This window comes from Marmota monax, unplaced genomic scaffold, assembly GCF_021218885.2.
Source record: "Marmota monax isolate L192 unplaced genomic scaffold, Marmota_monax_Labrador192_F-V1.1 WCK01_AAM20220418_F8-fsc00108, whole genome shotgun sequence".
NCBI classification, from domain to species: domain Eukaryota; kingdom Metazoa; phylum Chordata; class Mammalia; order Rodentia; family Sciuridae; genus Marmota; species Marmota monax.
This window is the reverse complement of record NW_026694593.1, coordinates 590195-602451: the sequence shown is the minus strand read 5'-3', so window position 1 is coordinate 602451 and position 12257 is coordinate 590195. Positions and strand designations below refer to the sequence as shown.

Below are 12257 nucleotides of genomic sequence, written 5' to 3'. Positions count from 1 at the left end.
ATGCAGATTTTAAGGCAGGGAGGGACAGTGGCAGAAATGGGCTTGTCTTGAGGAGGGCCGAGTGGCAGGGTGACAACCTCTTGCCCAGAGACCTAGCAGGAGCAGGGCCAGCTTGTGGGTGTGGATGAGCTTATCTGGAACCGAGTGGGGGACCAAGGCCAGGCCCATGGCTTGAGACCGGAAGAGGAAAGGGACAACTGGGGAGACGGAACGGTGTCACCACCGTGGAAAACATGAGAAGTTGGGTCCCAACCTGAGCGACTGAAACATGAATCCGGGGGAGGAGTCCGGGTCACTCACTGACCCCTGCTGCATGAGCCAGAGACAATTGTTTTTTTCAAGCTTTTTAATAAAATTAACAAATAAATATTCTAAACCCTACTGGCTACAGGAACAAAGAGTGGACGCCAGAGGGCCAGGCCTTGTCACTTAGACCCTCAGGTCCCCTCATAGGAAAATAAACTGCTGGGGACTGGGTGGGGGCTGGGACTGCAGATCTGGGGAGGGGCGGTGAGGCCGGAAGGGGTGACCTGGGCTCTCGCAATCCCTCCCTCTTTGTTGGCATAAGGGAGGGGTCAAGGGGTCCAAGAAAGCAAGACCCTGCAAGAGGCATCCCAGCCACCTCAGAGGTGACCTGGGTGAGGGAGAGCTAGCCTAGGAGAGCATGGGGGGAAGGCAGTGCCCGGGGGGCCGGGAAGCAGGGGTGGCTTGGGGGAGGGCGGGTCTGGGCCGCTCACTCTCGAACGTAGACCCTGGTGCACACCACGTCATCCGCTGTCATGGTCTGAAAGAACAGGAGAGATTTTTAGCCTGGGAGAAGCTTGTGGCTTTGCAAGGGGAGGACGAGGGGAGGGTACGCTGCTCGCCCTGGGGTCTGGAGTTGCTTCCCCCCACCCCCCACCCAGGACCAGAAGGAGGGAGCTGGTCCCAGAAGGCTCTGCATCATTTGAGGGAGAAGGCAGTGCAGCAGGCTCTCATCCTCCTCCCCACCCAGGGAGAGCCCCCGGAGACTGCCAGGGCCCCTCAATGCACATCTTGTGCTCTGCACAAAAGGGACACCATTTCTTTTTCTTTTCTTTCTTTTTCTGTACCAGAGATTGAACCCAGGGCTGCTTACCCACTGAGCCTCACCTCCAGCCCTTTTCTATCTTTTATTTAGAGACAGGGTCTTGCTGAGTTGCTTAGCACCTCACTAAGTTGCTGAGGCTGGCTGTGAACTTGCCATCCTCCTGCCTCAGCCTCCAGAGCTGCTGGGATTACAGAGGGGTGCCACTGAGCCCCGTAAGGAGCCCCATTTCTAAGGCAAGCTGTGTACGACAGGGGCAGCTTAGACCCATCCGAGCAGCCCCATCTGGAGGGCAGGGGACTAACCGTGTGTGTCCTTTCTTTCTAGAGCTTCCCAGGGAATCTCGAAAGGTGGCACTGGGTTTTCTTAGTCGGGAGGGGGGGACTTACCAGGATCAGCTCCCCGTCATTGGTCAGTTCTCTGGTCCACGAGGTCTTGGGGCCCTCTCCCTTCAGAAGTCTCTGCTCACAGACCATTTTGTTCTCCGTCTCCCATTTTACCAGGCTCTGCAAGGAACAGGTGACCAAGTGACTCGGACTGTGGCAGGAGCCATGCAGTGAGAGGAACAAGGAACGGCCCCCCCTGCCGCCCCCATTCCCTAGGATCTCCTCCATGGGGAGCAGAGGAGGAATCCGGGAAATCTGGGGCAGTGCCACGTGGAGGGACAGGGCAAGAGATGCCACAGGCTGGAGGACCCTTCCTGGCACTCACCTTACAGGGTCTCCCATCCACAGTCTGCTCCTCAAACTCCTCCCCGATCTTGAAGTTGATCTCCGTGGTGCGCACGGTGGTTGAGGTTTTGATGTAGAAAGTGTCTCCGTCCTGTTTGATCTCCACTGCTGGCTTGGACGCTGCAGCCACCGCGATCTTCCTCAGCATCACATTCACCCCTGCAGGAGAGGGAAGGGGACAACTGTCACACACACACACACACACACACACACAGACAGCTGGAGCAGTGACCTGGGGCTTGACCTGGGGAGGCAGCTTACAGGAGATGCTGGGGGTGAAAGATGATAGGTTTAGGGAGGAAGGGCAGGGAAGTGTGCCCTGTTCTAGCTGTGGCCACACCTTGTTGAGTCAGCAGGCCTGACTGGGGCTTCCCAGCTCTGTGCCCCAGAATCTTCAGGGACAGCTTGTCTGGGCTCCCACCCGGCAAGCCTCCTGCTGCAGGCTGCTCACCTCATCTGTCCTCTCACTGACCCTGGCTGGAGACCTCCTGTAGGGTGGCTCCTCAGTCACTGGGTGTGCCCTGCCCCTACCCCCACCAGGTCCAAGCGCAGGGCAGACCCAGGAACTAGGGACAACCTCCCTTTTTGCCCTAACTACCCACCCTAGCTGGAGCTAGGTAGGTCTTTTTTTTGTCCAATTTCTGCCCTCCCCCAGCAAAACCAAAAAAAAAAATTAAGAGCAGGGATTCTCAGCAGAGGGCGAGATGGAGGAGCTCTCTCTCTACAGAATGGCCTGCTACCAGCCTGGGGAGTCAGAGGCTCTGAAGTAAGATCTATTTGGCTGTGATTTTTCTCCTGGCACAGTCCCCCCTCTTAGGCTAGGTAACCCTTGGTTTAACCTCTCTGAACTTTAGATTCCTTAATTGTAAATTGGAAATTATCCTCCTTGCAAGTTCTCAAGTAGAATTTGATGCATATGGAGCCAGGCGTGGTGGTGCACGCCTGTAATCCCAGCAGCTTGGGAGGCTGAGGCAGGAGGATCTCAAGTTCAAAGGCAGCCTCAGCAACTTAGTGAGGCCCTAAGCAACTTAGGGAGAACCTGTTTCAAAATAAGACACAAAAAGGGCTGGGATGTGGCTCAGTGGTTAAGTGCCCCTTGGTTCAATCCCTGGTACCAAAAGAAAAAAAAAAAAAAAGCATGTTTAGGATCTAGTATACATAGTGTCAGGCACACTTGTAAGTTTTCAGGAAATGAAGATGGGTGCATTGGCACATGCTTGTGATTCCAGCTACTCAGGAAGATGAGGCAGAAGGATTGCAAGTTCACGGCCAACCTGGGCAACTCAGCCAGACCCTGTTTCTCAAAATAAAAGATAAAAAGGATTGGGGATAATAGCTCAGTGGTAGAGTATCGCTGAGTACCAAATAAAAATAAAATAAAAAAGGGCAGGGGATATAGCTCAGTGGTAGAGTGGCCCTGGGTTCAATCCCCAGCACCAAATACCAAAAAAAAAAAAAAAAATCTTCTTCAGGAAGTGATAACTATTGTTACTGGTTGTATTATTTTTTCTGATAAAAGAAAGGCTCCCCTCCCCCGCCAAGAAAGTCAGATCTTGGGCTCAAAGTTCCCTGCATTAGCCTCCCTGTTCCTTGGCCTTTCTGGAAGGTCCCCATGCCTCCTGGCCCTCAGGAGAGCTCCCTTCTCCCCTGAGAAATGAAAAAAGGGACCTCCATGCTGATGTGTCACCTGCCCCTTGATCCCCCATGCCACCCTGGGATCAGGCCTTCTCGCTCAGCCTCTGTGGACTCTTTGGGCCCCCATATGCTTTCTCTCTTCTCTGCTCCCCAGTTATGAAGAGCAGTGGGGAGACAGGAGAGAGCACCCTTCAACAAGAAGCCAAGCCGTGGGAGCACCTCTGCAAGGACAGGCCCAGGTCCAAGCCTTACACCCCACGCCCACTGCACACAGCCCGGTGGAGTCCTCCATCTTTTAAGGATGCAATAGGAAGGGTCCACTCCCGCCCTCCTCCAGATCTGGGTCCTTTTCTCCAGCATCAAAGCAGATTCATCCTATTCCAAACAGAAGGAGAGGAAGGGAGGAAGCGCCTCCGGATCCCCAGAGCCCCACTTTTGGTACATTTCCAGGTCCAGTTGACTTTGTAGAGGAGACACACCCCACCCCATCTTCGTAGACAAAGAAGTTACTTTGCTATCTGTTGCTACCTAGGAAGTCCACCTGCGATCTCACTGCTATCTTTACTGCTGAGTAACAGAATCAGCTGTGCAGGCCTTGGCCATCATACTGGATGGTCTGGACAAACATTCCCCAAATACCTGAGCATCCCTCACCAGGAAATGGACAAGGGGATGGGAAGGGACATGGGGGCCTGCAGGGGCAGGGCTGGGTTCAGAGGAAGCAGCCCTCCAGCCAGCCCCTGGTGGCCATGGCGCTGGGCCTGGCCCAGTGGACCTTGGCTGACTCAGGACAGTGTTTTTCTAAGGGGTCTGTTTTCAATCTGCCCCCTATGGAGGTCTGAGGAGGGCACGTGGCTCTGAGAGACCCTGTGGGGAGAACAAACAGACTGAAGAGACAGCGGGACTGGGCTCTGGATCTCATTCTCCAGCTGGGGTCTCCACCTCCAGCCACTGGGGAGAGAGGGCCAGAATCCAGAGCAGCCAGGGGAGGGAGGGGCATCTGTGTTTCCAAAGGGAGAACTCCTATGCTCTGGTCTTCAGTCTTATCAAGGGCAGAGCAAGAAGACTGACAGGAATATAAGAAGTGTTGAGGTGAAGCTGGGCGAGGCGGTGCGCGCCTGTGATCCCAGCAATTCAGGAGGCCGAGGCAGGAGGATTGAAAGTTCGAGGCTGGTCTGTGCAACTTATCAGACCCTCTCTCAAATAAATAAATAAATAAATGTGTGTGTGTGTGTGTGTAGATAGATTTATACACACATACATTTAATAATTAAAACCAGGCTGAGATGAAACTCTGTGGGTTTAATTCCTAACAATGAAAAAAAAAATTGCAGTTAGACAGCAGTCAAAAGTAAGAGCAAGGAAAGATGGAAATCCCTGCTCTCCTCACAGCAATCCTGAGGTCCAGACTCGTTCCCACAGCCTCCGGCTCTTCAGGGAGTGCCCTCTCCCCCACCTCAGCCCAACCAGGGTCTCTATTGGGTCCAGCAGTGGAAGGCACTCCTACCCTCGGGCTCCAGAGCTCCTGGCTCTCTTCCCACTTGCAGGGTCCCTTAATTAAACTCCAGCTCTTCCCGGATATAGCTCCCAGGAATCAAGCCCCGACTCTGTCCCCTTCCCCAGACTCTCTGGCCCAGTCCCACCCCAGACGATAGGCAGAAGGTGGCCTGGAAAATTGGCAGGCCCCTCTGGGTGCACTGGGCTTTCCCCACCTGTGACCACCACAGCCGGCTGGGCTGCAGTCCCGGAGGCGGGAACCGGATTTTCGGAAATGGGAGATTGGGGTTTCACACGAAGCCATTTGTTGAAATCCAAGAAAGTGATAATTATCCAGAGCGATTTTAGGACTCTGGACTGCTTGCTGTAGGAAAATATTTGTCTCACAGATGGGGGCGGGGTGGGGTGTTGAGGACAGCGGAAAGCGCAAAAGGGGGAGGGGGAGGGGGCGCTGGGGCAGCGGATCACCAGGTGGCCGGGCCGGCGCGGAGGGTAGAGAACCTGTCCCGAGGATTGGGTTACTGGCGGGGCCTTGGGGAAGGAGGCTGGAAGGTCTCCAAGGACCCAGCCTCCCTCCCAGAGCCAGGTGTCCCGGTCAATGAATGGGTCAAGGAGCCGGCTTGGCGAACCCCCTCCCGCGACCAACCTCGTGTTTCTGGTTTCTCCTTGATTCACAGGTTGAGTCACCGCTGGAGCTGGCACGGGTGGGCGCCCCGCCGGAGAAAGCAGGATTTAGGTGGCCGGGCCCAGTGCCCCGGGGCCCAGGCGACCCGATGTCCCTTTCTCCGGAGGCAGGCGCCCAGGCGCTCGCGCCCTGACTCGGTTCCTTTTCTTTCCCGTCCCTACCTCTCCACCTCCGAGGACTCCAGCGACCCCCTGGCCTCTCCCGAGTGCTCGGAGACCTCCTTACCCAGCGCTTTGAGCAAATCCTCGAAGTTTTCCGATCGGATGATCTTCCAGTTGCCGGAGAAGTTGGGCATGGTGGTGGTGGTGCGGGCGGGGGTTCCCTCGAGGAGAGCCCTGGACGCTGAGTCGCTTTTAATCGAAATAGACGTCGCCGCCGCCTTCGCCGGAAGGTGAGACTCAATCACCGAGACCGTCCGAGGGCAACCCCAAAGCTGGCCTGGGCTCCAGCGCGGGCAGCTTTTATACCCCGCGCGAGGCCCGCCCCTGCCCAGGAATTAGGTGGCCCCGCCCCCGCTCCGCCCTCCCGCCCACCTGGGGGGCCCTGAGCCCCCGCTGCCAACCTCGCGTCTCGTTCCACCCTCCCACCCAGTCTCCTTCTAGCCCGGTGGGTGAGTTTTCTGGAGGCTGAGCTAGCCTCCTCCGCCAGCAGGAGGATGGCGCGGGGAATGGAAGGCGAGCGTTTGCATCGCGATCTCGGGCGGAGGAGGGGTCGCCAGATGCTCGGATCTCGCGTGCTGCAGAGCAACCGAAGGGTCACGTCTCGCCTCTTTCGCACCGGTCCCCAGCTTGACTCAGACCTGGACTCTCCCTCTTCCGTACTGATCCCCATGCCTGACACACGACGACCCCACTAGAATGAGCCCCAGTTTTTAAGCTAGAAATGGAGAAGGAAACGGGCAACCGAACTTGGCCTCCAGTGGAGCCCGAACTGATTCATTCGGGATAGTTTCGAGCTCCAGAGGCCTGGGGAGCCCTGGAGGTCGGTACAGCCCGGGGTTCCGGGGTCAGGCATCTGAGCGAGGCAACGGCGCCCCCTGCTGGAACGACGCGACCAGGCCCGGAGGGGGTTGCAAGGTCTCCCCACCCCGAGATTGGGCTTTGGTTTGGGGTAGTGCCTGGGGACCCTCGAAGTGGGCGAAAGGAGGTTCACTGCTCTTAATGCACTGGACGGACATCCAGGGGTTAAGCGGGAGCCGGGGGAGCGAGGCTGGGGAGGGCAGAGGTCACCACCAATCACTTGACACGAGCTCTTTATTAAGGCGCTTTCTCTGCGGTTGCGCTCCCCCTGCCCGAGAGGGGCCAGGGAGGGGGAGCCCAGACAGAGGTGCAGAGTCTCGCTACCACCTAGGTTGGAGAAAAAGCCTGGGTGCCCAGGGAGGGGGCGGAGTAGGGTCTCAGGTGTCACCTTTCTGAGCTGTAAATCTGGCGGAAGGAGCGTCGGCCCCTTGGCGAACGACTTTGAAGTGGGAGATCAAAGGTGGGGGTGTGGGGCACAGCTTCCCGCGGAGACCCGAGGGGGTAGTGACGAGACCCCTGGAGAGAGCCGCAGGACAGAGAAACCGAGCTGCGGAGAGACGGACAGCCTCGGAGATGGGCGCGGAGACCCGGGGCCGGAAACCGCAGAGGAGCTGAGCAGGACCGGTGCAGAGCCTGGAGCGGGAAGAAGGTCCCCTCCTCCAGCGCCCAAGGGCCCTGCAGCGCTCCTGCCCAGCTGCTTGCACCCCACTGCCCCCACACCCCATTTTCCAGGGCTCGCTCTTCAGCTCTTTCTAAGGCGGGACGAAAACCCCCACAAACGGTCCCAGCCCTATGTCCCTGCCTGGCCCCTCCTTGCCAGCGTGGCCAAGGGTGGAGCAGGAAGGCTGGCAGATCTCGCAGCCCTCACCCTTAGGACGCAGGAACAGTCCAGGGACCAGGGGGCTGTGCGGGGCTGGGGAGGAGATGGGAGGGATGGAACCAGAGGAGAGGCCTTTCGGTGTTCTGGGGATCGGGCTTCTGCGACAGAGGGAAATCTCACTAATGGGTGTGTTGAACTAAGCAGCAGAGGGATGGAGGTTGTGGTGCCAAAAGGACTTCTAGCTGCCCCCCCCCCCCCCCCCGCGCAGTAGCGGATCACCCGGCAGATAGGGAGAAGCCTGTCTCTTCCTCTTAGGCCTGGTTTTAGAGGTCCAGGTTTTGTGTGGGAGAGCTGATTCCGAGGTGAGGTGGGTGTCTGGGCTTCTGGGAAGACAGACAAAACAGAGGTGGTGGAAGGAAGGGGGCCCCTGGGGAGGGCTTAGGGCCTGGGTTTGCAGGCACAACCGAGTTCCTCCCCCACCCTCCGGGTTCAGCGTCGCTGTAGGTAAAGGGAGGGAGGGGGATTAGGTTCTGACAGTGAAATCCGGCTCCTAGCCAAAGGGATGAGGACAGAGTGGAGGAGGGAACATGTCGAAAACAGACTCCTGCTGCCCCTCCTTTCCCCTCACTCCTCCCGTCTCCTCTCCGTCTCTCCCAAGGTCATTATGTCCACTCGGGTCCACTCTAGCCCCTGAAGCCCCCAGCTGGAAGAGTCTAGTCTCCTAGTGGGCATCCCTCCTGCAGAAGAGCCAGGGCAGCCACCCCCACCCCCTAGCCTTGTGACTAAGGATGTTGAAAGCTCAGCCCTGGGCTGGGGGTGGGGGCGGGTAGTTCAGTGGTAGAGCCCTTGCCCAGCATGTTGGGGCCCCAGGTTCATCTCCACTGTAGCAAAACAAAGAAACATAAAACCTCACCCAAGGATGCCTAACCCTAGGAGGTATGTCCTCTGGTCCCTTAAGGCTCGCACAGGGGAGCACAGGCGGGATGGCTTGGCTGGGGAGGTTGGAGTCAGAGAAAGGGCTCCCTGGGGTGGGGGCAGGGAGGCCTGGGCCCACTCCCCTCCCCTCCCTTCACTTCCCCTCTCCCCCACAACCAGCCAACTGGCCAGGATTTCCAAAGAGACAGAAGTGAGACAAAGAGAAGTCGGGCTGGGAGGGGAATTCTTTCCAGATGTGAGTGTTTGCGGTTTGGCAGCTCCCGGCCTGAGCTCCAGCGCCAGCACCCCAACCCTGCTGAGGGAGGAGGGTAGAAGGTCCAGCGCAGGGTGCTGGAGCTGGAGGTCTCAGCCTCTAGCAGCCCTATCACCCCAGGGGAACAGCAGGCACAGGAAGGTGTTTAGGGGAGATGCTGGGGAAGGGGATTGGGGGACAGACGGGGAGGAGTGGGAGACGGAAAGGGGTGGGGGGCCGGCCGGGGAGAGGGAACTAACAGAGATGGATGGGAGAGCCTAGGGGCAAGGGGCAGGGGCTTGGAACCTGGCAGTGGGGAGGACTGGGCCAGCATCAGCCAGTCACAAACAACTGGCTTTAATTTCCCGCTGGGATCAATAAGGAGAAGGAATTTCCCAGTGTCCTGGCCTTTTAATTACGACCAAATCTGCTACAGACCTGCCCCAGGCGACTCTTCCCCCCTTCCAGGGGCCTTGGTCGTGCCCCTCTTGGGGCTCCCCCAGGAATGTGGAGACTCTAGTGGGGGGAAGGGTTCAAAGTTGATGAGAAAAGCCGGGTAGGGGTAGCCAGGCGGGATGGGAGTGGAGAGGCAAGGAGACAGACACTTGGGAGGGTTAGCAAGGGCCATTGGGGAGCTTTGTTCCGTTGTAAAGTGCCTGGGAGGAGAGTTTTGCCGGTTTTGCACTGGCCAGCCAGAGTGGCGATGGGCAGGGTGAGGGGTGTGTGGGTGGGGTAGATGTGTACAAGATTGAGGGGTACAGAGCTTCTAAGAGGAGACACCCCCACCCCGCTCATCACTCCCTTGAGTCTGGGTGTGGGGAGAGGGACCACCCAGTTCAGCACTGGGAAGGGAAGGGTTGACTGCAGATGGCAAGAGTGGGCGAGTCCTGAAGCCCCCACCCACACCCCCAACCAGGACCGGGGAGATTCTCTGGCCAAAGTCAGCACTTGCAGAGAGCCTCACCCCAGCAGTGTTACTGCATCTGCTGGGTCAGAGGGTTTGCTGGCTGAGACTCAGGTAGAAATTAAACCCAGGTGGGGCTGGACACCTGGGGCTTGCCACTCAGCCAAGTGGGCTGCCAAGAAAGCAGGACTTTACAGAAGACAGGGAGGCCCGCGAGCCACTGGGACGAGATGGTTGCTGCCTCCTGGCCCCTGAGCCCTGAGGCTTCGGTGCCGCAGAGCACAGACTGCCGCATTCTCTGCTCAGTCTGCTCTTGTCCTTTGTACAGAGGGGATTGAATCCGGGGCCCTCTGTCACTGAGCTACATCCCCAGCCCTTTTTATTTTTTTTATTTTGAGACAGGGTCTCACTAAGTTGCCGAGGCTGGCCTCAAACTTGCAATCCTCCTGCCTCATCCTCCCCGGGTCACTGGAATTATAGGCGTGGGTCACCATGCCCTGTGCCACCTTCTTACCTGTCTCTCTGGGTTCAGGAACCCAGCTCTTTTCAAATTTTGATTTGCATCCCACCTCCACCCCGCGGAAATTGCCATTGAAGCAGATTGGATGGGAGTTAGACCAAAAAGGTCTCTAGTGACAGGAAGTGGAAGGGTCAGAAGACAGGGTCAGAGACCTAGAAGGCAACTCATTTCCTAGAAACATTTGAGCACAGGAGATCCTGCGGACTAGGGAGGGTAAGGGCAGAGAATCCTGAGGGACCCAGAAAGAGAAAGTCAACTCAAAGACAGGGGATGACGGTGACCTCCAGGGCCAGCCTGGAGCCTGGCAAAGGGAAGCAAGTGCGGCCCAGGAGGGTCGGCATGGCCGACTGTGCTAAGGAGGGGCCGCAGGCAGGCGGAGAGGGTCCGCGCAGCCAGCACCCAGGCGGAGCCTCTGTTGCTCTTGGCTCGGTGACTCTTTCCCAGCCCCAGCTGCCAACGCTGTCCTCAGGGCTGGGCTGGGCTGGCTGAGCTGAGGGAGAAGGTGGGGACGCACTGCACTGGCTAAGGACATGTCCAGACTGAGACTCAGTCCCCTGGATGAAGACTGTGACCTGCAGTTAAACTCTGCTTGGCTTTAAGATCCAGTTTCTAGGGCCAGACCCCTGTGCCACTCCCAACCTCTGCCCCTTAACCCCTGGCAGCCCAGGGGCAGGAGGGACAAGTTGGGAGCCATGACAGGTTTGGCAGACCGGATGCCGGAGTTTGCATGGCACCTGGGAAAGCGGCCACCGTGGAAAAGATGCGCAGACTGCAACCGGCTGCCATCCCTGCCCAAGACGTTGCCATCCCCTGAGGATGGGAAATGGAGGGAGACTGGGGATCTGACTCTCCATCCCGTGCAGCGCTGAGATGATCTGGAGTTTTTGGAGGAAGAAGGGGTGGGGGAGGGGGCCGCAGGCTGGTGGGCACAGGGCCAGATATCCAGATCCTGGAATTGAAGAGGAAAGAGAAGCAGGAGGGGAGCAGGGCCAGTCCCTCCAGGAGGAGGACTAAGAGGGGCCAGGCTCTGGGCTTTGAAATTCTGGACGGGGCACAGAAAAAGGACATTGGACTCACTGTCTCTGGGGACAGGGTAGAAGGGCTGACAGGTCAGCCCCTGGAAGGAGCTCAGCCAGCTTGGGCAGAGCTCTTCTTCAGGGCTCCTTGGGGTTCCTATTTCTTGTTTCTCTCAAACCCCCAAAAGCAGCCGTTGTCTGCGGACAATGGAACCCAGTAGCTTATTCCCCAACCAGACCGGCTGGTGGCTCTGGAAGGAGAATGGGTTCCCAGGATTGATAATAAGGACAGTTTCCCTAACCCCAGGCCCTGCCTGTTGCAGAGCAGACCTAGGCTTAGCTCCTAGGCTAAGAGCCAGAGGGCAAGACTCCCCAGAAGCAGTCTGCAGTATAAAAAGCTTGGATGAGGGAGGGTCCCCAGGGGCCCTGATTCCCATCCCCTGCCCAGACCCTGCCATCTTCAACGGGCAGGGATGAGAAGGGCTACAGGAGTTCAGAGTCTGGCCCCTCAGCCAGGGTGGGCCCTTGTCCTTCCCATGACCCCCACCCCACCCCTCCTCCTAGCAGAGCTAGAGATGGACGGCAGGCAGGGGAGGCCCCAGACTGACCTAGAACTAATGGCTTTCTCTGGGCAGCTCAAACAAAATGGGAAAAAAGATGTGTGAGGTGGGAAGCTCCGATTTCCTTTCCCTGCGGGCGCCAGCTCTGGAAAATGTCAGCTGTCAAAGAAAAGACGGAATAATCCCCTGCCTCCCCCTACCCAGGTCTCCTGCCCCATCCCATCCACCAGGGCCCCGCCTGCCCAGGTTCCCAGAGGACTCGAGCGGAGGCCTGTGGGTTTCAGTTAGCCAGGCTGTAGGTGCCCACCCTGATGAAACCCCCTCCATCACTGCGACTCCCCACCATCCTGGGGCAAGCAGTGTATTCTGAGCTTTGGAACTTGGGATGGGCAGGGACTTGCTCCTGGGCGATCAAGGAAGCCAGCAATACCTGCCTTTCACAGCTATAGGCCTCACCGCCATGGTCTCACACCTCCCAAATCCCAGAGCTCAGGGACTAGCACCACGTTTCCAGATGATCCAGAATATTTGTTAGTCAGTCTCCCCTAGAGCCAGCACTAATTGGCCTATGGTCAGAGCCATGCTGGGGACAGGACACTCAGTGGGAGCAACTTTCTGGTTGCTTTTGGGCACTTG

General features: G+C 57.8%; 1 protein-coding gene across 1 annotated transcript; it reads right to left on the bottom strand.

Moving 5' to 3' along the window:
• Positions 1-328: 328 nt before the first annotated feature.
• Crabp2 (cellular retinoic acid binding protein 2) lies at positions 329-6070 on the bottom strand. The gene is made up of 4 exons (XM_046422038.2): positions 5840-6070; positions 1778-1956; positions 1456-1572; positions 329-784 (listed from the first exon to the last, which is right to left on the bottom strand). The coding sequence occupies exons 1-4, from the start codon at positions 5907-5909 to the stop codon at positions 734-736; spliced, it is 417 nt and encodes a 138-aa protein (XP_046277994.1). The 5' UTR covers positions 5910-6070; the 3' UTR covers positions 329-733.
• Between the last annotated feature and the right edge of the window lie 6187 nt (positions 6071-12257).